This window comes from Betta splendens, chromosome 15 (genome assembly GCF_900634795.4).
Source record: "Betta splendens chromosome 15, fBetSpl5.4, whole genome shotgun sequence".
NCBI lineage: Eukaryota > Metazoa > Chordata > Actinopteri > Anabantiformes > Osphronemidae > Betta > Betta splendens.
In genome coordinates, this window is record NC_040895.2 from 5,233,125 (window position 1) to 5,260,833 (window position 27,709).

A 27,709-nucleotide genomic window follows, 5' to 3' on the forward strand; every position below is an offset into this window, starting at 1 on the left:
TGCAGATGGACACATTTTTCAAAATGTGTTTAACAACAGGAAAATTATGTTAAAGACTTTCCAGCTATCAGGTGAGCAAACACAAAAGAAATGCTATTGAAAAGAAAGTGACAACGCACCAAGAGGGAACCCATCCAGAAAGGCCGAGATGGTGTCCACAATGTGCGGGAATTTGTCCGCCGATGCACTGGACAGACAGTCAGACAAGCAAGAAGACAGAATATTTGCAGTTTGCTCCTGAAGCCAGGCTGGGACTGAACTCAAGGCACTGAGGATAGTAAAAGGGAAATATTTTATTCATTGAATACAAACCTTATTATCACAAGAAAAAAATCTTACTGAACAAAAGTCAATGCGACTGATTAAAGGTGATCATGCCATAAGAAACTGGCAATATTCTACATGTTTCCATGATGATCAGTATTAGTTTAGTCAATATTTGTTAAAAAAGGAAAATAATTTAAATGTACTAATAACAGTCTTTAGGCAAATAGCAGGAAATACTAAAGCTCTGTACCTAGCAATGGCGCGTCGTAGAGGATTCTTAGCCTGCAGGGAGGTGTACACCACAGACAAGGTTTGTAGACAGGCCTCTAGTAGAACTCCATCAGACGAAACTTCACTCAGTGCCTCCAGCTGGGAGCCTGCCTAGTGTGGTAATGTGGACAAAGGGATAAGCAGTAATATACTAGTTGGCATCCCGATCTCCACTAAAGAAAATGTAATAATAGAGATTAACTTTCTCTGTTGCTAACCTTTTTAACCAGCTGGATCTGCTGCACTGGCTCTGCCAACTCTAAACAGGACTGTAGAGTCTGCGCAACCTGCCTGACTCCATCTTCCTCCCCATTTACAGAGAGTGACTCTAGGAAAAAACATGACATACACTTCTAAAAGACATTTAAATACAACACATAGAAAATATAGTGGTACATGTGCGAACACTTGGACTGAGACTGTCACTGACATGTTATACATTTTAGCAGAGACCCACATAATTACTTGTAGGTTATTTGATAGCCACGTACCAATCAGCTTGTGCAGTTTCTCCTCATCCAACGCCACAGCCTCTACTTTGTCTGTCTTCTTTCTCACAACCATGACTCCGTCCTGCGTGATGGTAAAAGTTAAACCATGTGCATTCACCCATCAGTGTTTTCGTAAAACAATATTTCCAATATAAACGTGACGGTCTGGACACCTGACGTCCTCTTGTTTTAGCAGTAACAGTTCGCTCTACAGGTTATGTACATGTTAAACTAGAATGCCCACCGAGCAGCCAGTTGCTTTTGTTACGTAAACAGGCCAATTACTGGCGTAACACAGATGCTGACCCACTTCAACCAAACCTGTGCTTCACTTTGGCATCTTAGGGAGAGATTAACACACGTTTGTTTTTCCTTTGTAGAACAGATTTATTGTTTAAAAAAAATAGTACAAAAAATGACACATGTGCAAATAATAAAAAGGTAGAGGACACAACCAAAAACACACAAGCCCAAACAATGAGAACATGACCTGGAGCATAAAGCAGCAGATAAATAAACTGGTGTGACTTGGCCTGCTAACACTGACAAACTAGTAGGGACGAGTGGAAGAGGTGGAGTATTTGAGTAGAGCAGAGGGGAAGGCACAGGTGAGTGGAAGATCAGGGAGGTGGTGTGGCCAGAGTCAAGGGCAGGAACCCAGGGGAAATCAGTGAGAGAGACAAAGGCAGGGATGGGCTGAAGACTGTGACAGTGAGTGAGTACATTGCTATCACTCAATCCTGCCACTCCATCTCCCTTCTGCATTTGCCACATGTGTACCTGTAGCACTCAAAACATCACACAGTGGCATGATTGTTCTTGCAGCGATGTTGGACCTGACACATGGCTCTTTTTCCAGGGCCAGGTGTGGAAGGTCGTTGCCGAAGCAATTGTTCCTTTTATGCCTTCTTCGCAATCACATGAGAGCTAGCCAACTCTACTTCCAACTCTCCTTCCTCCTGGTGGATGCTCGAGACAGCACATGTGCATTCAGTGCTGCCATATCAATCATGTTATAGAACACGTTGACTGGCCAGCGTCATGTTCCTTTGCAGACACAGTATTTCGCTGGTCAATCACATTCACGCTGCACTTTGTGATTTTGTAAAGAGCGATTGTGTTTGGCTTCCTTATGGGGGTATCCTCAGTCTGAACCACGCTGTGCATGCTGAACGTAGACGTCTTCTTCCATGTAGAAGCATACACCGTCAGCGTAGTATCAGTGGATGAAAACACCTAAAAATGAGACATGTTGTCATTTTATAACACTTTCACAAATTAGAAACACAAACAGATGCACAAAAGACCTGCAACATACCTGAGTGGTGTAAACATTGTGGTACTACTGCCTAGTGGATTGAGGAATTTCCCGGCGAATATGGTCTCCATTTAAAACAAAATTTAGGTGGACAGTGCTGAGGATGGTGGTTTTCCGGCTAAGCAGTCATTGCGCAAGTGACAGCGACGTAAAGAAATTGTCCATGGTCACATTCCTGCCCTTATCCAGGAATGTTTTCAGTCTCCCCCCACTGGGACCAATGGGGTCTTTGCCAAGATATGGGAGGACATTGCAAATGTACTTGGATTTCAAGTCGCAAGCCACCTAAAAGTTGACCCCAAACTTCTCAGGCTCAGTTGCACTGTACTGTACTGCAGGAAATAGCAGCGAGTCTTCAGCGACCAGTGACTGTCCCATTTTTGCTGACCAGTAGTGATGGCCCCTTGATAACCCCCCGCAGGATGACAATTGCAATAAATGCCATCAGTTCAGGGAGGGCCATGAACCAATCAGCATGCTCCGTTTGCTCTGCATGTTGAATCGTCAATTCTTAAATGCTACGAAACATGTCAAGAGTGACGAAACTCGGGAAGCTCTCAAGGCAACTGGAGATGCTTCTCCTGGCCATAGGCGTTGGCTGTCCATCTACGTTGTACGCTTCTATTGGGGTAAAATGGAGAAGCTCCCCCACCTGTTCCTCATGCCACACTGTGCCACCTGTTGTTTTCTCTTTCAGGTCAGACCTCAAATAAGGTCTTTTTTCTGGCTAAGGGCTAGAGGTACAAAAGACAAAATAAAAACAACAGCGTAGAGATTTCAGTGACTCCACTCTGTCTTTTCTGTATTTTCCACTCTCTTGTTTGAAATTAAATAAGAAATAGGAAACAATATGAAATCTAACCTAAAGATAGCTCACACTAGGAAACTGGCCCAAGGTCAGTGTCTTCTCCACCCGGGTCACAAGGGTTGGCTTCGCTCAGGATCATTTCCAATGCCTGCTGGAGCGGAGAATCATCTTCGTTGGAGGTCCGTACATCACAAAGTTCTTGAGGGCACTGAAGCAGTACTACGTGCAGTAAGGTGTTTATCCAAAAGCTGCTTCTATGGGTCTATGGGTGTGCAGATTTACATCCATTTAAAACAAAATTTAGGCCCCAGTGCTGCTGAAAGTGCTGCTCTCATTCTGTGCAGACAGACCTGATTTCTTTGTGTGTTGTGTGCCAAGCTCAAGGTTGTCACCAGTAACACATACACAAATTTTTACACATTATATCACATCTCACAGGCCCTCAACAGAAAACCCCCAGCAATTGACTCCCCCTCCCATAGACATATAGAAGCAAGCTGATTCTATGGGTGTGCAATTTTACATGCATTGGACAGTGACCCTATATGACAATGTGAGAATTGTTCGATCAAGTCCAGTACCAATGTTGATGCTTGTAACAACCTGCACTTGCTGTAGGACCATTAGGACAAGTCACATTGGCCACCCGCAGACTAAGATAAATGAGAGCAAGCGGACATTTGCTGGAAAAAGCGCAGTGAATTATTGTTTGTCAACTGGATGGACACCAGAAGAGTGGCTGTGTTCCACAGTTCATCAGGCTGTGACTGAGAGACTGTGGCGAGATTCACAAGGATTGTGTATGTGTGTATGCACTTACTTTTTATTATTATTTACATGTGTGTTTTATCAATACATCTGTTCTATAAAGGGAAACAACATTTATATTGATATGTATTAGTATTGATCTCTCCCCAAGATGGCAAAGTGAAACAGGTTGTCTTGAAGTGGGTCAGCATCAGAGGTGCGCCAGTAATTGGCCTGTTTACGTAACAAAAGCTACTGTCCTGTGGGTTTTATAGGTAGAAAGAAAAATGTAGGCATCCTAGTAAAGGTGCTACTACCGGGGCTGTAGACGCTAGCCAACTTCTAGTTTTCTGCTACTGAATGTAATTTCAATTAAAAGCTTGACCACTACGGCAAACACTGACAGAATCCAGACTTCTCACAACGATTGGAACAGCTTCATAACACGTGGAGTTAAATAAAATTACCACTTACCTCAACTAAGCATGCGGTGCCCAGCACTCAACTGCTTTAGTTCATGCTCGTTTGTGGATGGAAGTACCGTCGAGGAAGAAATGCCTCACTTCCTGTTTAATTACGTTTCAAAATAAAACCTCCATATGCTAAGGATGTTTTTCTAAAAATACAACGTTTCATAAAATATTTAAAGACATGTCCTCCAATAAATGATTTTGGGCGATATCTGATATGCTTGTATTGTTTCTTTAATTGTTTTCGGACGCAGATTGAAGGGTCTCTTCGCACACGTACGACGTCACTTCCGATCAATGCTTACCGTCCGCCTTCAAAGACTGATCTGTCCGTGAAGTAGCGCTCCGGGTTGTTATTGGTGGAGGTTTTACGTCAATCATTTATGGACCTCGTGGTTCTGCTCCGCACGACAACGCCTCCCAAGTATATGATTAGATGGATTTTCAAGCCACACCTTCTAAAACTCGACCCGTTTCCAACTTTTGCCTCAAAGCTCAAATGAAAACCTCTGGGAAAGATAGCAATTCACTATTTTTGCTCATGAATTAATATTTTTTCTACTCGAACAGAAACAGGTTAATAGTCGCGTGGGTCAAGATGTCGTGAAGTACCTCGTAAAGTTTCTTTACCTCAATATTCTCAAGGGTAAGTCGAGGCATTTGGTAAAAATAGCAGATTTTTAATTAAATAGAAGTCGTCGAACAGATGTACATTTAACGGAGCTAGCTTCTCTTTTCATCTCTTTCTTTTATTTACTCGTGGGAAAAGTCACCACAACGCAGTTCAGTGCCTGTTTGGACGTGATTTGTTCTAACTTTGTTGTGAAAATAATGATTTAGGTCAGAATAGTGAACATATTAGCTTTTGTTTTTCATAGTTTAAAACCGTGACAATTGTGCTACTTTGAGCTTTTACTGCGAGTATTTTACCTGAAGGTTTAATTGTGATTGATATTATGAAATGACAAAATGTTCTTGTGGGGGTTCAATAATTATGGAAATACAAACATAAAATGCATAACATTCTACAAGCCTTCTCTCTGTTTATGTATTTTTGTGCTTATCTTTAACTATATTGATTTATCCTATAAACTCAATATCGCCTCATAGCGATTCTGCTGACTATCCAATATCGTTGAATTAGTGAATTAACTATTTCAGTGTCTTTTTTGTAGATTAGGATTATACCCACATATTATAAATCTTTATTATAAATACATAAACAGTGAGTGATTGCGTTTATAAAGCCTAATAATTGCTCATTACTGTACATCCTCAGTCCAGACAGAACAAACTCCTTTCTGTGTCTGACAACGACACTTTCTTTCCTCAACAGGGAGTCACCAACACTCAAGGCTCAGCAGTCAGATGTCAAATGTTCTTTTTTTTCCACCAGATGATTTTCTTTGTCAACACTGTGGAATTACGGATTTGATGAGGGAACAGATGAGTGTTGATGTATAGTGTCCCCCTGTAACATTTCATCATATATTAACAAGGAACAGGAATTTTAGTTCACTAAACACAAACAAACAAAATTGGCTTCAAATTACATTAAATATTTTAAATTTACTTTACATCAAATTTAACAAACAGAATGATTTAAATTGCACACACTGATGTTACGATGTAAAGACTAGTAGTTGCCTAATAATCTGAAAATGCAAAAATCATCTGCCAGGGTTGTTTTGTTTTGTTGTGTGAGAGTGTTTTTTTCCTTGCCTTCGTCAGTGTTTACCACAGCAAACAAGCAACAGAAATAAGCCAGTGGAAACCAGTTTATGGCCTTCCTCCACACATGTTTGTTGCCTCTTTGTGAGCAGGCCAGGACGGTAATGAGAGGTTATTACTGCGAAGACAAAACCAGGCTTTTTTTCTTTCACTCTTCTCGTCTTCCTCCTCTTCATCCTGCTGTTCTCCTTCGTCAAATATCCTGTGTCTATCGCTTCTTTACTGCACGTCTCTTTCCTTCTATATTTATTGAATGCGTTCCAACGAAAGCTATGGAAAACGGGATACTAGTCTGTTCCAGGGAGGTTGTCGTGGTGTTTTGGAGCAAAGCAGTTGTTTTTTTTCTGTTTGGCTGAGCTAATAGATACGCCTACTGCCCACATGGGTCCAACTGGACTCGACCCTGGAATATTTCAGGTGCTGGCAGTGGCAAAACATCTGTACAACAACAGAGTCTTTGTATCCTGTGTCTATTTTTTTGTTTTTTTGTTTAGATAGTGTATGTTGGGTTATAGTGTTTGATGGTGAGATATACTAAAATATAGTATAGTAAAATATTATCTCTAACTCACTATGGTCTCTTCTGAAACCACTAAGGTGGAGGAATTAAAAAGTAATACTGATAGAAAAACTGCAAGAGAGCTCTGTGATGTTATGTGCATATATTACCTCTCTCTCAATGACTACTGTGTGTTTATGTCTTACAGAGGGTCAGACAGTATGGCTGATGGTGAGGAGGCCATGAGCCAGGAGGACTGGAAGGAGAAGTGTATGGTTCTAGAGGCTCTGCTTATGAAGTTCAGGATGCAGATAATAAAGATTCGAGAACTCACTGCTGATAAGGTTAGGTCATGTAATCTGTGCTCACTTTGTCATTCAGTAACACCATCACAGAACCTGCTATATACAGTAGTGCATATAGAAATAAACAGTTGTTCCACTGCTGGTTAAGGATCTACCTCTAGCCCAAGAGAATAACACAAACAAGTGTACAGTATGTGTGTGGTATACTTGGATGTTTTATATTTTATTTAGATTTCTTTCCATAGTATGCCTTAATCAAAACATAAGAAGAGTATTTTGACAATTAAGAGGAAGACAAACATTCAGATGTTGATGTTTCAGATTAAAAACACATCATCTTTATTTTCTTAAAAAACATGAACAGCATTTGAGATACTGGTGCTGTTATTCATTCCTCTAGTGCTTTGTTTAAGCTGCAATATCTTTATAATAGATGTTTACTTTGTCTACAGTTAATCAGATCAGCCGTAGCCAGTCACTTGCAGCGTTGCTTTCTCTCAGACCTCGGTTTAAGCAGTTAAAGTTTAAGGATGCTGAGGACAATAGGAAACAAAAGGACACAAACAAACCTACCCTTGTTGTAGTCACAAAAATTAAAATTACAAAAATGTCTGTTATTAACTATTAACAATTGAACTGAAGATTTGCATTATAGAAATCTTCACATATGGTTTTCATAAGTACAGGAAGACGTCCCAGTCATCATCTCTAGTTAGTGTAGTGTGTCTGGTGAATACAGAGCAGGACGTCCCCTTTCAGCTGTCCACACTGGACCAGCCCAAACTGCTCAGTGGCCTAGATCTGAAGCTGCTCTCCAGGGATGCTGATTAGAGCTCTAATGTAAACATCAGTCTGACCACAGGGCTCCGCCACGCTTTGCATCATGGGATTGACCCAGCTCCAGTCAATTACAGAGTCAAAGTAAGCTCAGCTGGACAGCAAAACAAACCCATGCAGAGACAGGGAAGAAATATTGACTTTGGTTGGTTTTTGCAATCCACATAGCACAAGTAAAATTCTCTGCTACATATTTTTGGACATTATTTCCATTCTACTTGACAAGGTTACATTTAACCTTATTAACAGCATGCAAAGTCATAAATCAGACTGGTGAACTCAGATACCCAGCTGTTTTCAAAAAGCCTCTATAATAATTTGACTTAACCACTTTTGACTACAGTCTGATTATAGCTGTAATAGCAGTTTGTCTAGTGTAACCCGGTGTCGACTCTTTATGGCCTTTACTTCCATTAAAGTATGTGGTTGCTGTTCATAACCACACTGCTTATTTTACTCCTGAGCATCATCGTGTAGTGTCAAAAGACAACCAGATATTGTCGACAAATACAGTGCAGTGTTTCGAAGAGCTATTCAATCAGTAGAATGACCCCCCATTATGTGCTAGTGGACCTCCTGATGCCATGAGCTCATTGCGTTAGCACGCAGGCCTCTGCTGGCCACCTTGTACTGTTTTTTTAAGGCTGCGTGGGAGCATGCACACGTCACAGTAAAACCCCCTTAATGTCTCACTGTGTGGAGGCAGGCCTTCAAAACTAGCTGAGGAAGTCATTTCATTTGGTTGAGGAAATTGGTGTGGAAAATGACATCAGGGCTTTGTTATTATAAAAGAAATGTAATATAGGAAATTGTCAATTAAAAATTCAATCTGTGAAGATTTGGCAACTTGCAGAAATCCTAGAAAGCCACGTGTGAGGGAGCGTCTTGTGGAAAAAAGCTTCTCAAGGGAGGAAGTCTTAGTAAATAGTGTGTGTGCATGCTTGTTGTCTGTGTTACATCAGAAGTGAGCTTCTAGTTTAAAGCACGTAATTACGCATGTATGCATCTTACTTCTCAGCTTTACTTTTGTGAGTGTGTGTGTGCGTGCGTGCGTTCTAGCCTGCATTCTGTAGCTTTCAACTGTGCACTAAAAGTAGTCTACACATGGAGAGAATGGAACGTGTTATATTTTGAAGTTCAGCCTCCTCCACTTCAAACCTAAATAATAAAAACAGGAGTGTTTTGATCTTAATGGAAAATGCAAATAATAAAAAATGAATTTTTCCAGACACACTGAATGATTTATAATACAAATTATGAAAAATAATACAGGATTAAAAATAAAAAAACCAAAAATTTGTACTGAGCCGTGTGTCACATCATAAATACTAGTCATACTGTAGCCAACAGGTGTTAATACAACGATTTAAATGTGAAAATGACACTCATAAACACATACACTCACACACACACTCCAGACACCTACTCACCACAGCACAGTATAACCTATTGAGACTTTTTCTTGTCATCAACGCAGCGGTTTCTTCTCTTTACACACGTCCATCTCCACATACATGTGTTTATGTATTGCATACAGACAGATCCTTCTATGCCTGCTCCACGTGTTACGCCAGTTTTGTATCTGGGGTGAACTTATCACTGTTCTTATTTTATCAAACATATTAGAAGGACTTCACTGTAAAATAAAGCAGTGTTAGTGCGCTGGTGCAGCAAAGAGTGACTCCTACTTGTAAATGTATTTAATGAATCTAGTTGGTATTAAACTTGTACTAAAGCACTGTGGGCTTCAGCAGCTACAGAAAGAGGCTTTGTGAGCTGGCTGGCTGCAGATGGAGCGATGGGGGGAGGGATGGATGAAGTTCAGGGAGAGGTTGGCCACAGAGCGCCAGTTGTGGAATTCCAGGAATGGATGTTGGTCCTAAGGAGGGACTCGACTGCAGAGGTGATAAAGCTTTGTACAGATTCTGCTGGGCCTTGTGTTCACGTGTGTGCCTAGGTGTGAGTGTGATGTTGATCGGGGCCATAGCACAGAGAGGAGCAGCTGTGGGTGTGGGGGGCAGGAAGTAGGGAGTAGGCCCTAAAGTAACCACAGTGGAAATGTGAACCTCTCATTGGTCATCGTGACTGAGCTGCACTGAACACACACCTATATCATTCTATATCCTACTATATCATCTCTCCCTCTCTTTCTCTGCATGTGTGATTAGGCGTGTGTTTATTCCATCTGTGCCCTACACTAAAAATGTCCTGTAATTATCATGGTGCTTTCCGCCAGATGCTATATCTGTTATTGAGAGAGGCACATGTGGTTTGTTGTTTGTGGTACACATTAGGATCTATATAGAGAGGAGAGCGACAGACTGTGTGTGTGTGTGTGTGTGTGTGTGTGTGTGTGTGTGTGTGTGTGTGTGTGTGTGTGTGTGTGTGTGTGTGTGTGTGTGTGTATGTGCGTGCGTGCGTGCGTGCGTGTGTGCGTGCATGTGCGCGTGTTTATTGTACAGTACAGTATGTGTGCGAGACTTGTAAGCCATTTTTTGTGTGGGTTGTGATTAGTACAGAGGTGTACTTGGGATCGAAACTACTACACATCATCATGACTTACACAAATCTGCAATTTCCCACTGAAATCACAAGTGCAGCAGTGGCTCCATACTGGTCCCGCTTCTCATTGTGCAGTGGAAACTGTGAGCCTCTCTGACAGGGTGTGGCTGCTCTCAGGCTGAGCTTGGTCCAGTTCGGTTCTCCTGGTACTGGTGAAACACCTGACACCTGCAGTCACCCCAGTGTCCAGCCGCTGCATCCCTAGACCAAGCTCATTTAGGAATTAGTACAGTGCGACAAACACATTGTGCATTTGTGTTGTATAACTTACAACAGGTAAAAATAGTAGCACGGTACAGTAGCAGTAAAGCTGAATTGGCATTAGGGATGTTGGTCCAGCAGAAAAGGCCACCATTGAAAGCAAAGAAAAACAGCTTTGTAATCCATCCATCAATTTCCTGTTGATGTTTATGCCATGATTGTGTTTATACGACTAATAACAGCTGTTCTTCTACACAGGAGAGAAAAACTAAAACACATGTGATTACATGCATCTCATGACCTACTCTACTATATGTGGTATTAACAGTACTAGATTACACTTAATTTTCAGTTGTATAATGTGTAAACAGTTCATTTCCATCTGCAGCCTATTTTCTGCCATGAAGTCAGAGGAGAGTTGAAGGGCTGCCTCACATGGTACCGCTCCTCTGCTGCTTCCGCCACGCTGCACTGAGTTGTTTCAGAGGAATGTTGCTCCTAAAGTCATGTCCCTCCCCAGTGTGTGTTCGTGCCCTCTGCGAGCCGCTATCCCTCAGCATATCTCTGCGTTTGCTCGCACATGTCTGAAGCCGTAAATGAAAACTGTTGTGCCTTTTTGCCATCGCCGGCTATTTTAACACGCTTCTAAGAGGTTCCACATGCTGGGCTCTGAAGTGGACAAAGAGCCGCTTGTACCTTAATAGATGTGACACCTCATCGCCATTATGTAACTGCATAAAGGTCCTGTGTGCAGCGCCTCTGCTGAAATAAGTTAGTAACAGTTCAACGTTGTAAATGAATGGAGCTATTACTAAGAAGAATGGGCAGCCACTTCAGTATGTATTGAATTGTCTTGTCGGTTACATGTCAGAAAAGCCTTTTTGCAGTTATGTTAGCGCAGCTGCTAAAGGTCAACAGCTGTACAACATAAAATCATATAGCGCTGTGGACTACTCCCTTCACCAAGCGGCACAGACCTTCACTAATCAGAGTGGAGGAATGGCAGAAATAGAACCCCAATGAAAAGATGCAGCTCACATGTTTAACAGGCAGAGCTCCAACCTCAAAGTCAACAGTGAGGAGGTGACTACAAGGGGGTTTGCATTCTAGGCAGAGTTTCAAAGAAAAAACAGTTCCTGGACTGATCTTAGAGAAAAGGTTTCAATGGGCAAACTGTAGAGATGAATATAGAACAAACAGACAGATGATGTTTTGGTGTGTGTGTTTTCCAAGTTCCTTATGCTCAATATAAATAAAAACTGTTGCTGTTTCGTTTTTAGATTCAACAGTTGGAGACGCAGGTGATCGATGCAGAGAAGCGAGCGTTCACCGCTCACCAGCAGGTGAGGATCCAAACACCTACTGCACCTTCGCGTGTGTTGTCCACATGTCCAGCGTATGCATGTTCAATCGCTCCAGGTGCAGTGGATGGAGGAGAAGCTCAAAGCTCCAGACGGTCCGTCCGGAGACGCCGAGGTGCGTTTGTTTCAACTGTGTCAGGAGCTGCAAGCCTTGGTGCAGGAGAAGGAGGAGGCCATCGCTCAGCTAGAGCAACAGCTGGAAGAGCAGGTAGAGCGAATGATAATGGCTACTGTCCTCAGTGCCGGCAGTTTCCATCTTTACAGGATCAAGCATGAGGTGTGTGAGGTGATATTTTCTTATCATGTGAACTGACAGTGGAGGAGACCTGAAAAGAACAAAACTCTCTCAGGATTTACTTTAATGCTCATCCAGAAACACTGTGTATGTGAGATCAGTAAATCCATTTTCTGGGCTCAACTCATAATCCAGGATTTTTGTTTAATCATGCTACAGTTCTTAACATTGTTCTCTACTGTTGTGTCTCAATATTTTGTGTTCATTTGCAAAGAAAAATGGATGCACTGTAAATTCTCTTACAGGAATTTAGTAGAATTAATGAATATATTTCAAATGAATTTTACACAAATGTTTTAAATTTTTAATTTTTCACTGCAAAAATATGGCAGATTTGGTTTGATTTAAACCATTTAAAATTTAATTTACAATTACAATGAGAACATCTAGCAGTGTCACAACATGACAATGTAACAAAAGCAGGTTTATCTTAATAGTTGCTTCTGTTTTTTTTTTCAAAATTACAAGAAAATTAAAAAATGTCTAATGTTGACACACGTCATGCAGCTGCCATAGATTTACTATCTCTGTCTAATTTATTCAATAATTTAACAATAGTAAATTACCATTTAATACATATTGCCACAACACACAATATGAAATCTAATAATCTTATATTAAAATTGTTTATGTTTGACCTGGTAAAATTTAAGGGCACCTTTTTAACTCATTTAACTTTAATAAACTATAGATAATATAGCTATATATAATGAATGATAAATAATTATATTTGTGTCAGAAGGCCGAACATCACACCCTGAAATGTATTTTATAGAACATATTTTATATTGCTTTCTGACGTAAACTCATCTTCAACCTCACCAGAAACAGAACCGGCTGCAAGATGCCAAAACAGTGGAGGAGAAAGCAGCGAAGATCAAGGAATGGGTGATGCTTAAGTTGTCAGAGGTGAATACAGCATTGTGGGGTTTTTTTTTTGTTGAAACGGTTTCCAAACCTTGTCGTGTGAATGGAAAAGAAGCTAAACATCTGCCATTCTTCAGTTTGAGGTGGAGAACGCTGCACTGAGAGATACCAACAAGCAACAGGAGGCTCGGATTCTGGAGCTGCAGAAACAAGTTCAGGGTAAAAGCATTTAAATTCTGCACAAGTTTGCAATATTCACTCCAATCACTCTATAGAATATGACTGAGCTGAAGCAGTACAATAAAGGGAGCAAAGACAAAGCTTGTGGACATTTCCAGCCTTTGAACAGAAGTGTGGCGGCGGCCGTCCAGGTGAGGCCCAGCGTCTTAGCAGCCTGACGTTTGGCTGCTTCCAGGTGAGAGGCAAGTCCCCCCAAGTCCTCACAGGTCCAGCTCCCTCCCAGAGGACACTGAGCAGCCAGCAAGAGACAGAGGCCAGCGACGAAATGGGTAAGTCTCTACATATACAGCCTCTGTAAGTGAGACACACGCGGTTTCAAAATGGAAAGTGATTCAGACATTTTAGCCAATTAGCTCATTGCCATGGCATCTTAGGCAAGAGGGTTTCACTACTACTTTGCGACACACTGTATATCACTGGTTGGATTGGGCGCTATGAGAGTAGGTTGTCCAGATTGTCAACCAATCAAATGTCTTTTTTGGATTTTCATGTTTGCTTTGACAGAGAAGGACGATAAGCAGGCGACTTCTTCAGGGATGAACAGTGACGTCCAAAGACCAGACCTGTCCACACATTTGTGCTCTTCTCTGGAAAAGGACCAGAATGCACCAGAGAGCTTTAGAGAAAATGTATGTGGATCTGTGTCTCGGGGCATCTCTAGTACGGCGTCAGAGGGGGAGGCAGGGCCAGGTTGTGATGGCAGAGGCCAAGCGTGTGGTCTGGAGTTCAATCGGCCCGGAAGTGAGGCCTACCTGACCGCCTCAGATGACAGCAGCTCTCTGTTTGACGATGACATGCAGCGGGCAGAGCGGCCCAGTTTCAACTTGCTGGGCTCATCCGATGCGATTGGAGAGCGTAAGCAAGTGGACGAGGAAGAGGAGGCTCACAGGGCCAAGCTGGAGGACTGTACCTCTGAGGACCTCAACAAAAGATTCCAATCACAAAGACTCGACTCCTCGTCATCTTCCAGTGAGCCCAACACCCCCAGCCCCATCCTCACGCCAGCCATTACACCTAAACGCCCCAAGCCACCGCAGGACGCAAAGGACAACCCTGGTTCCCCCAAACAGCCGCGCCTGCGAACCCCAGTGGGGTTTGGGTTGACGAATGTGTCTCTGGCCAAGAAACACCTGAGTCAGCCACCAGTCAGTAGCGAGGCAGCACATGGACAGACACGTAACGCCCTCAGCATGTTGCGCCCTCTACGGCCACAAGAGACAGACCTCGACCAGGAACAGGAGCAGGAAGTCTTCCCCAGCGCTAAGGCTACACCCACCATGCCATCCTGGGAACCGTCACCTGGCAAAGACAAGACTCCAGAGAAGTTGTGTGATAGTTCGGCGCCTGGCAGCAAACCTCCAACACCCCCTTTACACAGGCTGCCATCCTGGGTAAGACTGTCCTACAGTACCTTCCACCTGATGGGGTCATGCTTACTAGCCAGCAGTACTCAACAATACACCATTAAAACTCTCATCATTTGCATATTAGGAACATGTTTTATAACAATAAACCAAACTGTCACAGGAAATCATAAACTCAGTGTTATTCTAGGACCTGCAGTGAGTTTAGAAAATAACGATGACCTCTCCCTTAGGAGAGCCGCATCTACGCTGTGGCCAAATCAGGAATAAGACTGTCTGAGACGTCCTGCACGGACTCTGCAAACAAAGGTAAAACAGAAAATAAAACCAATTTCCCAACATGCCCAAGAGGTAATGGTGCTGAAACTGTCACACAGTATTGTGATCTGTGTTGCAGACCTATCTCTGCAGTCCTATCCTGCCTTTGTGATGTACACATCTCTCATTTATAAAAACATGACCACCCCAGTTTACACTACTCTGAAGGGGGTAAGTAAACCTTTATACTGCACCATTCACTGCTCACTGCTCCATTTATCCTTGTACTTGTACATTGATCACTTGCTGCAGTTGATTACATTTTGTTTTGCAGAAAGCCACTTTGCTCAGTAGCAGTTCGTTCTCAGATCAATCCTCCAGCTCTGAGGAGTCGTCTAGTTCAGACGAGGACGACGGCTCCTTCTGCAGCTCTCACACGTCTTCCAGCTCCCACAAGAACGGCAGCTCTGGCAGCCCACGCTCTCTTAAGAGAGGTACGATATCCATGGACTGGGTAGCCTATAGACGTACAGTAAAAGGAAAAGCTTCCATTCTTGAAAGCAGTTGTTATTTGCTATAATGTTGGTGATTATTACAGTAATACAGTATTTTTTAATCCTTAATCTCTGCCATAAACATGTCTGACCACACTTCATGTTCTCCTTCAGCTGTGTCCATGTCCTCAGTGACATCAGAGAGCGACTATGCCATCCCCCCTGACGCCTACTCCACTGACACAGAATGCTCTGAACCCGAACAGAAGCTTCCCAAGACCTGCTCCTCACTCAGTGTCAACGGCAAAAGTGTGAGTCCGGCTAAATCTGAGCAACTAGCTCCACACTACTATTTCAGCAAGTCAAGACCAAATCTATAGGCATGTTTTGCACAAACACGGGTGCTTCATAAATATAAATCAGTGTTTATCCTGTAGGAGCCAATGGAAAAATCGGGTTATCTGTTGAAAATGGTGAAGACCTGGAAGAAAACCTGGAAAAGACGCTGGTTTGTCCTCAAAGACGGAGAGCTGCTGTACTATAAGTCACCTGTGGGTGATTCAAAATAAGGAGTCATAGAAAAATATCCTCATACTTTTTTAAAGGCCTATTGAAGCACATATAAATTGGTTGTTTATTAAAAAATGAATTTAAATTTCACTGGCGAAATTGATCTCAGTTTGATTCTTCCACAGAGCGATGTGATCAGAAAACCTCAGGGTCAGATAGGGGTCAACGCCACAAGCAGCATCACCCGCGGAGATGGAAAACAAGTGCTCCAGGTTTTAAACCTAGCAGTGCAACGTCATCTGTTTTAGCCATCTGAATTCCTGACAGCGTATCATTAACAAGAAGGAATACTGTCTCCTATTGTCATGTATAGATAGTGACAGGGAAGCGTGTGTACTACCTGAAGGCCGACTCTCCCAACCTGCTGGAGGAGTGGCTCAGGGTGCTGCAGAGCGTGCTGAGGGTTAAAGCTGCCAGCCCTCTCTTCACTCAGCCTGATATCCGTCCTGGTATGAAGGGGCTCCTCATCAAGGTGCAAAATATCCCCAGCTTCTTTTCATAAACAGTGAATAGATATTATTGTACAACACACACTAATGTTAACGCAATATTATACAATCCGCTCTTTGCCCCACATTGGGTTTAACCTGATTAATAATTTGTCTCAATGCATTTGCTCTATAACAGGTGAAGCATGGCTACTCTAAGCGGGTGTGGTGTGCTCTGATCGGTAAAACGCTGTACTATTTCCGCAGCCAGGAAGACAAGGTACAGTTAAGGGCAATGCTGTTCACAAACGCAAAAAAGACACATTGTAGGAAAAGAACACTGTACCCACTGTGAAGCACAGAGGAGGCTGGGTTGTGTCCTGGGGCTGCTTTTATATCTTTTATTTCGTCTTTTAGGAGATACCTCTTATGTCTGTGTAGATTACAGTAAAATATAAAGTCTGTCAAGGCAGGATCTAAATCTGCTGACCAGTGTCAGAAAGTTTGGCCTCGTGGAACAGAGAAGAAATCCTTCAAAAACCCTTTCTTAATTGCAGTGGGTGCCTTTGTGCCATTGTGCAAGAGTTAAAAGTACGATTATTTTGTCCAGGCCAGTTTAATTTGTTTGCTTTATAAACTGCCTCTGTTGAGCTACTGTCCAAAAGGGATGCCTGGTTTTCATCTTCATATGTTTATCATAACATTTGTTTTTTATTTGTTATTGCTTTTGCCAGTTCCACGTTGTTTTTTAAGTTAGATGTCCACACATGTATGTGTACTAACTTGTCCTGGCCTTCCCAGTTCCCTCTAGGTCAGATTAAACTGTGGGAGGCCAGGGTGGAGGAGGTGGACAGGTCCCAGGATTCTGACGATCTAAAGGCCTGTGGCCGGGGCTTACAGGAAGCACCTTTCACCATTGCCATCCACCCACAGGAGCAAGGGCCGACTTACCTGCTAATTGAATCGTGCCATGAAAAGGTCAGTGAAAAGCAATGTGCAAAAGTATATAAGTAATTTAGTCAGCGTTTTGCTGTGGTGTTGTTTCACAAGACAATTTGACTTTATGTTCCAGTGTGTTGCATTAAGATACAGATACGGATTTTAAATGCTGATTTGTGTCACTCTTCAGGAGTCTTGGCTGTATCACCTGTCTGTGGCAGCAGGCACCACTGTGGATAAAGTGGGTACTGAGTTTGAACAACTGGTGGGAACACTTTTCCAACTGGATGGAGATTCAAGTGAGTATTTCATACAACTAGTATTTGACAGCTAGATTAAGATGATGAATTTATTATCGTTCTAATATACCGATATGTGTTTTATAGATCTGAATAACTTGTTTATCACGGCCTGTGTGTTCAGACTGTCAGGTCTGGAGACATCCCATGTTGTGTTTCAGTAAAGAGGCTCTGTTATCTCCTCTCACCACCTTGCCCTCACAAGCCCTGCAGACCGAGGCTGTAAAACTGTTTAAGGTGCTCACAAGCAGATGTACAGTGCACATAGTACATTATATACATGTGCATTCAGTAGATACATTGCACTGATTTGAAACTTTTATACAGAGGTCACATTTACAAAATTCCCCCATCTCCCCAGACCTGTCAGCTGTTTATCAACGTTGGCATCGATGCCCCGGCCATCGACTACCATGTCTCCCTGGCCCAGAGCGCCCTGCAGGTGTGCCTGGCCCACCCAGAGCTGCAGAATGAACTGTTTTGCCAGCTGATCAAGCAGACCCGCAGGAGGCAGCCCCACGGCCATCCAGGGCCACTGCAGGTTTGTAGCCCAACCACCTGGTGGCAGCACAAGCTTGTGTTATTCACTAAACAGTGAAGTTTGAAACAGGAAGTAAGGTCTTGAAAAGAGCAAAGAATCATTTGGATTCACAAATGAAAATAACACACTTATATTGTTTTTGTTACTATTTTCAATCACAGCTGATGCTTTTAGGAGTTGCCTCGTTTCTGAGTTGCTCCTTTTGCAAGAACAAGGCAATCCAAGCTTTCCAAATGTCCCGGAAATGGGCACACCTGCTTTCTGAAGCCACGATCTCCTCCCACGCTGTCGCCCTATAATCATGTGATCTCCATTCTCCAATAACTAGGCCAGAATCCAGCTGTACCTGTACCTAATACTAGTGCACCAACAGAACTCAGAAGCTCAAGAGTAAACACTACTTTTGAAAAGTTCTTTTGAATGATTTTATCTCTGCCAAGCTCACAACAACAACATGAGTCATAACATAATACAGTGACTTATTTTTTGATTCTTTGTAAATGAGCTCAGTGTCTCCAATTAACTCAACTAGTTACATACTGTATGTGGCGGTTTCATAGTAAGCCAAGCCTGTCTATTTCATGTGTGACAGAGTGTAAGGAATGTGTTGGATAACAGCATGTCACTCTTCAGGGCTGGCAGTTTCTGGCCTTGTGTGTTGGGCTGTTTCTGCCTCAGCATCCCTTCCTCTGGCTGCTTCAAGTCCACCTGAAAAGACATGCAGACTCCAGGTGAGAACACAATGTACAAAGGATCAGGATGCAAAGTTAAGGAAGCAAAAACCAAAAACTGAGTTTATTTATCTTTTAAAAAACAAATGTATGTCTGCCCAAACCAAACGATTTCTGTGTGGAGAGGTATTTTTTTTCCTCTGTACATCAAGAAGTAATCCTACTACTTCTTTACTTTACTTTGATGTTAATGACACATTCACTCCAACCTAGGACTTGTCCCTTGTCATGCTCATTGCACAATATTTGCGTGCGGTTTGACTGCTCATACTTTACCTCCCCCCTGGGGGAAACCTGGAGGCTGAACTCTTCATTTTAACCGTGTTTTATATGTGAGGCACATACGTTGACAATAACTTATTGATGTCACTAACTGTATGTGTTGTCTGCTGTTGTACAGCTGTGTCACGGCAGAGAATTAACTTTATACTTCTTTTCCAGTAGAAAGGCTTCATCACAAATCTAGGTAGCTTCTTCAGTCTGAGAAAAGTTAGCTAGAGGCCACTCGTTTGTCCTGCAGTAACGCTTCACTTTGGGTTATTGTTGGAAATTAAACTAAACAGCCATTGCACAAGATGTTCACTAATGTATACATTGGTGAAACTTAGCACAAGAGGATGGCCCAGCACAGAAGGAACAACACATCAGGCCCAGAAAGGAACAATAGCACATCTGTGTAGCTCAAAGACGCTAAGGAGAGAAGTGACAATATACAGTAGTTTAAATGTGGTGAATGACAACATGGCTGCTCTGGCTGGTTTCTGGTCTATATATGTATGGTAATATATGGTCATATATTATGTTGAATTATGTCCAAGTGCAGTATTTTTTCCATGTAGCCATGATTGGACTGAAAATGATAGTGGACTTGTAATTTGGAAGACAGCAAGAAAAGTCCACAAGCCTGTCCTTGGTAAACTGCTCTTTAATAACTTCATTACCATGGTAGCAAAGTATTTCTCTAGTTTAAGTAATTTATTAAAGGTCCTTCAAGGACACAGAATAATGCACACGACCTCGAGTGTCAACTCCAATAACAGCAGCAAACACATGCTGACTTTACACAAGGCCTTCATGTGCTACAGCTCACTGACTGAGGGCAATAGTTATTTAGTCCCTTTTAGGCTGTAGGTCTTAAAAGGCAGGAAGTGTGAATTGGACAATACATCTCCTACACTTCCACACTGACCTATATTAAATGAGAACACAAAATGTTTTGGCCACAGGTCAGTGAAGACAACACAAAGAAGTCAAATAAGAATAGTTCTACTTGATTCCTGTGTGTCTGTGTCGTTCTCAGGACTGAAGTGGGTAAGTATGCCATCTACTGCCAGCGCTCCATGGAGCGTACGCAGCAGAAGGGTGAGCGGCAGGCCAGGCCGTCACGGATGGAGATCCTGTCTATACTTCTGAGGAATCCATATCACCACTCGCTGCCCTTCAGCGTCCCTGTTCACTTCCTCAACAACACCTACCAGGTACTAATTATATTCCACTCAGTTACTGTATCCACCCACCATCCACTGTCATTGTGTGCAATTGTGTTGCAGGAAGTGACGAGATCGTAACAGAAAAACGGTATTGTACTGTATATTTTAAGCTAAGAATAATAAGCATGCCTTTATTAGTCCCACAGCACAGAAATTGCACCTCACAACAGCAACAGGACAGAAAACAAAGAGAAATCATACATACCGTACGAACACACATCTATGAACAGAGCAAATGTATTTAACAGTTCTGATTGAAGAGTCTAACAGCAGCAGGTAGCAAAGATCTGCGATATCTCTCTTTCACACACTGAGGGTGGATTATTCTGTTATTGAAGCTTCTCTCCAGAGCAGACACTGCATCCTCCAGTGGGTGAGAGTCCTGGTCCAGGATGGATGTGAGTTCAGCCAGGACCCTACTCTCACCCACCTCCTGCACCGTGTCCAGAGTGCTGCTCAGGACAGGGCTGGACTTTTGGATGACCTTGTCCAGCCTCTTCCTAGCTAGCAAGTTTGTGAGACTCTGTATTGTAACTCGTAATGTCTGTCTTCCCTTCTTCTCTTTCCACAGGTGGTGAGTTTTGATGCGTCCACCACTGTGGATGAGTTCCAGTGTCGCCTTAATCAGGACACAGGCATGAGGAAGACTGGCCTGTCTGGCTTCAGCTTGTACTCTGATGACCCCACAGGACGAGAGCTGGAACACTGTCTGCAGGGAGGAATCAAGGTGCATGTTCTTGCACCTTGTTACTGTGTTAGGAGGTTTTCTACTTGTTTCCTGAGAGTCAGAAGCCATTTATCTTTATACCTTCTACAGATTTGTGACATTATCTCCAAGTGGGAGCAGGCCTGTAAGGAGCAGCACACTGGCAAGTGTGAAAATACCAGGACTGTACGTCTCACCTACAAAAGCAGGTGGGATGAAATTACCCTCGGGCTGCAACAGATGCAATTACATAACGTATGGTAAATGCAGAAACTGACGTTACTCACTTCGTTGTGAGATAAGATTAGTGAGAATTATTCTGTCATCATAACTGTCAACACGCCTACAGCATTGTTGATGGCCAGTAGCATTTAGAAACGCATTTAAAAGTCAGATGATCATAGGAAGTTTCACATAAGGCTGAATTTTGATGGGAGAAACTGTTTCCACTGCAGAAGATTTAAAATACATGTCCATACGTTAAACTTCCTTCGTTTTTTTTGACATTTTGTCCTAATTGCCTCTGTCTTTCCCAGGCTGTACTTCTCTCTGCAGGTGAGAGGAGAGTCAGAGAGAGAGAGGATGCTGCTGGCTTATCAAACCAATGAAGCCATAGTGGCAGGACATTTTCCTGTAAACAAGGAACTGGCTCTGGAAATGGCTGCCCTGCTGGCCCAGGTCACACATTTACATCCTCTACAGTCCAGGGGATAGTTTCATTCTCATCAAAAACAAAACAGACTGCCCTATGTTTGTGTTCAGGTGGAATTTGGGGATTTCGAGCGTCCCTTCTCTGCTCCTGGCTCAGCACAGACCAAGTCTAACCAAACCCTGAAGCAGGTTCTGGACAGATTCTACCCAAAACACTATCGCAGAACCACATCAGAGGAACAGCTCAGGTAATTGAGCCATGATCACGTTGGCTGTCTACTAACAGAATTAGATTATTCTGCTCTTAGTCCACACATTACATTATCAAGCATGAGCTTCCAGAGTCTGTGCGTTGTTTACCCCTCTTTCCATCTTAGGCAACTGCTCCAGCGTCTCTCTGCCCGCTGGGCTTCACTCAGAGGTCGAAGTTCACCCGAGTGTGTCAGGATCTACCTGACTGTTGCCAGGAAGTGGCCTTTCTTTGGTGCCAAATTATTTGAAGCTGAAGTAAGTTTGTGTACATGCAAAGTGTAATCTCTTGTAAATGAACTGTAGCTGATCTTCCCTCTTGTTACCTGTCTTTTAGTCCATTACTCCCTCTCCAGAGCAGGGCGTGCGTGTTTGGCTGGCAGTACATGAAGACGGCATCAGTTTTCTGGAACACAATTCAATTGTAAGCGGAAACCACCAGCGCGACTCCTATGCTGGCTTCACTTGCTTTTAGAAATTATATTCACACATGCATTCTAAGCATTTGCACAATAAATGAAGCAGTACATGTATGTAGATATTGTTTGATAAAGGTGTCTGTGTCCAGAAACCTCTGGTGTCCCAGCCATACAAGAACCTGATAACATTTGGAGGCTGTAAAGAGGACTTCATGCTTGTGGTTGGCACCAACACGGGCAAAGACAAACCTACAGAAAAACACCTGTTCGCCATGGATGCGTCTAAGGTCTGTCCTAGGAGTTTTGTACAGTTTACCAGAAAATGCACTGTGGGAACTATTACATCCACTTTTTCTGGCACCTGCCACAGTGCCAAACTCTACTGAAACAAACAATTTTACCCCTTTGTGAGTGAATTGTGACCATGAACTATAACCTGCAAACAAAGCCCTTTTGTTGTGTTTGGACAACAGATCAGGGAAATCACCCTCCTCGTCTCCAGCTACATCAACAGCGCTCACCAGCAGAAGGCCGCCGCCCACCACCTCTCTGCCCCAGCTCTGATGGTGGCGCAGCCCGTCAGCCTGAAGAGCAAGGAGCTGAGGAGCAAATCCCCGCCGGCACAGGGACGTCCCAGCAAGGCTCCCACGCTCCTGTGAGGACACGTTGTGGCCCAGTGTAACGTGTGGTATGCACGGTCACCCCTGTGTCTGGTAGCGCACCACCCAGACAAGACTGGTCTCCCTTTTAAAGGTAATTATTTAAAAGGGCATTTTGAATCGCTACAAGCCCCAATAACCGTACCAGGAATTAAAACCCGCCCAGTGTTAGGTGTTATTGAATAATAATGGTGAATACTGAACAATGTGATGAAAATGTGATGCAACAACAGGTAACCAGACTGCAACGCCTCAAAAATAGCAGGAACCAAAGCAAACATCTGAGCTGTACAGAATGTTCCCCCGTTTGCAGCGTAATAGAGCGGTAAAGTGTAGAATCCAGTATTGAAGAAAAACAGTGTGCCCTCAGTTACTGAATAGCCACGAGGGCTGTGAAACTTTAATCACGTACAAATACTGAGAGCCGCTCTGGTAGAAGGAGTGACCGCCCTGCCAGAATATCATTGCAGCAAGAAGGGAAATAAAAGCCTGCAATCATGTAGAGCGTGCTCATTTAAAGGAAGGTGGTAAAAGAATATGAGAGAAAAGGGAACGTATGAAAGTGGATGTTCCCTGTTCTGAAACAGAACGGTATTTTAATAAAGTAACTGGAAATGCAGGGTACTACTAAAATCTGCCTCCTAGTATTACCTTGGTCCTGCATAGACTTGTCAGGTGTTATATTTATTTATCATATGAAGCACTGTATTTAAATATCTAATTATTGGGGTGAATAAATTTAACAACAGCAGTTTCAAATTATGTCTCATTGCTTCATTTCCCACACAGTTCACACCGTCTGGGAAGTAATTCCACAGAAACCATAACAATAACTCAGTTTCTCCCAGTCTTCCGGGTTCAACAGAACGAACTGACGTGCTGATACCTGCAACGGCTGCTGACACACCTTCAGCACTGTTGTCTTTCACAGGACAGAGACGGGGGAAGGGAGAAGGGGGTGGAGGGAGGATATATGAAACCTGACTTGTCCGAACTGGTTGTAGACGTGCTTTGTTGTTGCTATGGAGACAAACAGGGGGGGGGGGGCTTGTGGGTAAGACAAACTGGGTGAGGCAGAAGGGAAGTAAGACGTAGAGTAAGCAAATGTTTAAAGATGATCCCGTCCGCTTGTGATGAGTAGGAATACAGGTGAAAAAAAAAGGGGCCATATCAATGTTTACAAATCAAAAGCACTGTTGGTGAGTGATTTCAAACAAAAGGTAACACAAATTAAATGATCAGCTACCACCCTGTTCACAGCTGTTCTCTTTTGTGTTAACTTCATTGTTCATGAAGATTTTTTGTTTTTACCCCAAGTTTCACAGATTTTCTCAACTCAGACACGAGAGGAATCTGACACCGTGTCCCTTATAATTTACCCCTTTGTTTATTCAGTTATCTAGAACCAGCCCTTGACATTTTCATGTGACTTAGGGATAAAGGCTGTGGTGTTACTTTAGGGCCATTCAAACTACAGCCTCCCAGTATTTGTTGTGTACATACTGCTTGTACTTGTTTTGAGCCAACTCAGAACCTGACAGACAGGTTGAGCACCATGAGAACAATCAGAAATGACGAGCTTCCACTGAAAAAAAAAAAAAAGGGTACAGGCCGTGTTACCCAAACGTATTCTAGTGTCAGTTGCTTGTTTACACGTTCACTTATTCATGCACAGAACTGGTATACTATATATATATACACACACACACACACACACACACCTTTAACAGAGACCCAAGAGCATGGATATAGTGTACTTTCACACAAGAAATATACTTTCAGAGCAAACCCTAATGTGACACACCTCTGAACACAATCCACAATTATAGATGGCCGATACATCTGCACAAAGGGTAGTTTAGTTTTGAGAAATGTTTACTTCAGCTCATTTAAATGCATGCCAATAAGTTGGTGCCTACAACAGCTTTCTCTAGTTTCTTCCCTCAGATTCACAACAACCATGCAAATCGAGCAACTTGGGTTTAAAAACATTTTATTAAAAACATTTCACAGACATTAGTAAGAAAGACACTGTACAATCTATGATGTGGAATTTAAACCATTTAACAAGTCCTAAACATTAAAACTGTACCATGTGCCAGGCATGTTAAAAAGCAGGTATGTGGTACACCGATAAGAAAGAAAACTTTACACAGTGTATAAATAAAACAAAAAAAAGTACCGGTAGAACAAAGTCGATTGTTCCTTTATGGTCAGGATTTCTCAAGTAAAAAGACACCCCCCCACTACTACCACAAAAATAAATCCAAAGTTGATGTACAAAGCCCGAGTCCAGTAGTGATTTTACATGGGCTCCATCTCCCGTTGCTGAAGTGTGGAAAGAGAAAAAAAAACATTAATATTTCTTTACAAATTTAACATTAAGGTTAAAGCTTGATACAATACAGCTGAAGTAACACTGCAATTCATCTTACCTGAGCTTTGTTGTATTTAGTCAGTCGCTTTCTGGCAAAGAACTACAACCACAAAATAAAATAAAAGTTAGGACTCAGGACTCAGACATCTGAAAGAAAAGTCTTACCACTTTTATGGGCTTAAGAGGTTTGCACTCACCAGAACCAGCAGGCCAATCACCACAGCCAGCACCACCACGACAATGACGGCGATGATCCCACCAGAGAGGTACCTCATGGTCATGGTTGGAGGCTCCTCATCCACATAGTACACCAGGATTGAGTCCATCAGCATGTTCTGGCCGTTTATTGGAACTGTGAAGTTGTCCTGTTTGGTGAACAGTGGCAGTGCCTTCACCTGCAGGAGGAGGAAATCAGACAAATTAACAGGGTCAGTCCATTGGCCTTTAAACAGACAGACCAATAGCAAGTTTAAATACAACTCCAACGTACATCCTTCTCCATGTAGTAGGCAGTTGTTGCCAGGTCAATGGCACGATCTCCTTTTGGCTTTTTGATATCTGCCAAAATCATCCGCGCAGTAGGGTCATACTGCGGAAATGCATACAGGAAGTTACAAAAAGTCGCAGCAATGGTTTCACGAGAATTACTGACACACATAAATCCCAAACTGAACTTACCTGAAAGTCCTGCAGCAAGCTTGCATCAAACTTGTAACGGGCATTCATGGCACTTCCTAAGGCACTATAATAAACAAAATTAATACATTAATAAATTACATTATAATAATTAGTCCTGCTCTCCCGAAACAAGCCGGGCCTTACGTTTTCAAAGAGGTTGCATCCACTTGACCTGACACAGGCAGGTGTGTCAGCTGCAGACGGATCCAGCTGCAGAAAACAAAGTCAGAAGGATTTTAACACCAAACAAACTCCAAGCCGCCCATCAGAGATCATGGATCTGATCATAGAAGAAGTTACGTACAAGGTCTCCACCAGCTTATCGCACTTCATGTTCACGTCTCCCTTGTCTGTACGACGGACACCAGCACTGTTGACACACCAGCACTCCTGCGTATGGTTGCACTGCTTGGCCTTGAACCGGCCGCTGTTCTCACAGATTGGGTCATAGATGCCGTCATTGTCTACAATGGCGTCCTCGGTCGGCTTTGTCCCAGAGCGGGTACTGAGGCCTTTTCTAGCTCTGTACATCTCGGCTCCCATCAAAAAGCACTTAGGAATCACTGAAGGTGGAAGGGAAATTAGGGGGCAAATTAGGAGCAGGCAATACGAGAAAATAAGTCTCATCCTGGTCACAAACTTTTACTTACAATTGTCGCAGTCCAACGTCTGTGTCATGTTTTCTGAGACGGGAAGTGGACACACACACGGTGATCCGTCGCAGTTGGCCCACTTCATAGTTCTACACGGAGGACCTATGTGGGAAAAGAAAACATTAAAGGACAGTTATGGCTAAATATTAAAATCTACTTGGTACTGTGACTTTTTAGACTATAATCGGTTGTCATTTGGTGGAACTTAGGGGCGTGGGCAAAGTCTCTGGCTTAGTGCGAATCTGTTTCATAAAGGATTTATAGTATTGTCGGTTATACAGCCCCATAAACACAAAGGGCCCAGTGCAGCAGGTGGACCAGCAGGTTTATCCACCACCTGGGCGTTGGTTTCTGCGAACACGGAGTCCCGGAAGGTTGGGAAAGCGCTCCCAACCCCCACTCACCAAGGAGACTACCTGTAGCTGCGTCTGAAGCCACGCGCTCCACAAAAACACCGACTTACTGACTTATGTTGGTCTTTTAATAGAAGGACACTAAAATACGAATTTATTTGTCTACTCGGTTTAAAAAAGCTGCAAGAAACAAACTACTTACAGCTTTGAGCTGTGGCTCCCGCCACGAAGGCAGCAAGAAAAAGAGCAATCCAGGTCTTCATGATAATTAAAAGCCCTGAAAGCAAATAAACGAAGAAGCTTCCCGCTGCTGGAGTTCTGCTCTGTCCGTCACCGCCGACGTCCAAAATGGAGTAATGAGCGCACTGGAAGCACACGAAGCTTTTCTTCCTCCTCCTTCGTGCAGGTGTGTCCTGGTCCAACCTGTTTCGACTGAAACTCAAGAGCGAGCGCGCGCACAGTCCAACAAGCACGAGCAGCACCTGCGTTAGGTTTCGCAGTAGAAAGGCCCGCGGATGATATCCGGTACAGCCGCAACTGAACTGACATGAAGCTGTTAAGATCTAAATTTATAGGACAAG

At 43.0% G+C, this 27,709-nt stretch overlaps 3 protein-coding genes across 3 annotated transcripts in view; 1 reads left to right on the plus strand and 2 right to left on the minus strand.

Annotated features, from left to right (window-relative positions):
- thada (THADA armadillo repeat containing) overlaps positions 1 to 4,513 on the minus strand; it is a 56,368-nt gene extending 51,855 nt beyond the window's left edge. Inside the window, exons 1-5 of the mRNA XM_029175065.2 lie at positions 4,376 to 4,513; positions 1,029 to 1,110; positions 756 to 865; positions 518 to 648; positions 120 to 268 (exon numbers count right to left, since the gene is read on the minus strand). Coding sequence (XP_029030898.1) covers positions 120 to 268; positions 518 to 648; positions 756 to 865; positions 1,029 to 1,101 — 463 coding nt within the window. The 5' untranslated portion in view covers positions 1,102 to 1,110; positions 4,376 to 4,513. The remainder of the gene's footprint in view (positions 1 to 119; positions 269 to 517; positions 649 to 755; positions 866 to 1,028; positions 1,111 to 4,375) is intronic.
- Positions 4,514 to 4,819: 306 nt separating this feature from the next.
- Positions 4,820 to 25,317, plus strand: plekhh2 (pleckstrin homology domain containing, family H (with MyTH4 domain) member 2). The gene is made up of 30 exons (XM_029175437.3): positions 4,820 to 5,017; positions 6,810 to 6,945; positions 11,787 to 11,849; positions 11,926 to 12,075; positions 12,988 to 13,071; positions 13,167 to 13,248; positions 13,368 to 13,538; positions 13,774 to 14,660; positions 14,867 to 14,942; positions 15,031 to 15,122; positions 15,226 to 15,385; positions 15,560 to 15,696; positions 15,823 to 15,936; positions 16,081 to 16,167; positions 16,269 to 16,427; positions 16,583 to 16,663; positions 17,185 to 17,361; positions 17,513 to 17,621; positions 17,746 to 17,858; positions 17,983 to 18,162; positions 18,796 to 18,893; positions 20,194 to 20,371; positions 20,955 to 21,110; positions 21,201 to 21,298; positions 21,626 to 21,767; positions 21,852 to 21,988; positions 22,118 to 22,247; positions 22,327 to 22,413; positions 22,558 to 22,695; positions 22,882 to 25,317. Exons 2-30 carry the CDS (start codon positions 6,823 to 6,825, stop codon positions 23,065 to 23,067), a joined length of 4,395 nt encoding a protein of 1,464 aa, XP_029031270.1. The 5' UTR covers positions 4,820 to 5,017; positions 6,810 to 6,822; the 3' UTR covers positions 23,068 to 25,317.
- Positions 25,044 to 27,670, minus strand: epcam (epithelial cell adhesion molecule). The gene is made up of 9 exons (XM_029175438.3): positions 27,331 to 27,670; positions 26,773 to 26,877; positions 26,427 to 26,685; positions 26,267 to 26,332; positions 26,123 to 26,186; positions 25,935 to 26,033; positions 25,642 to 25,839; positions 25,503 to 25,544; positions 25,044 to 25,395 (listed from the first exon to the last, which is right to left on the minus strand). Exons 1-9 carry the CDS (start codon positions 27,389 to 27,391, stop codon positions 25,372 to 25,374), a joined length of 918 nt encoding a protein of 305 aa, XP_029031271.1. The 5' UTR covers positions 27,392 to 27,670; the 3' UTR covers positions 25,044 to 25,371.
- Between the last annotated feature and the right edge of the window lie 39 nt (positions 27,671 to 27,709).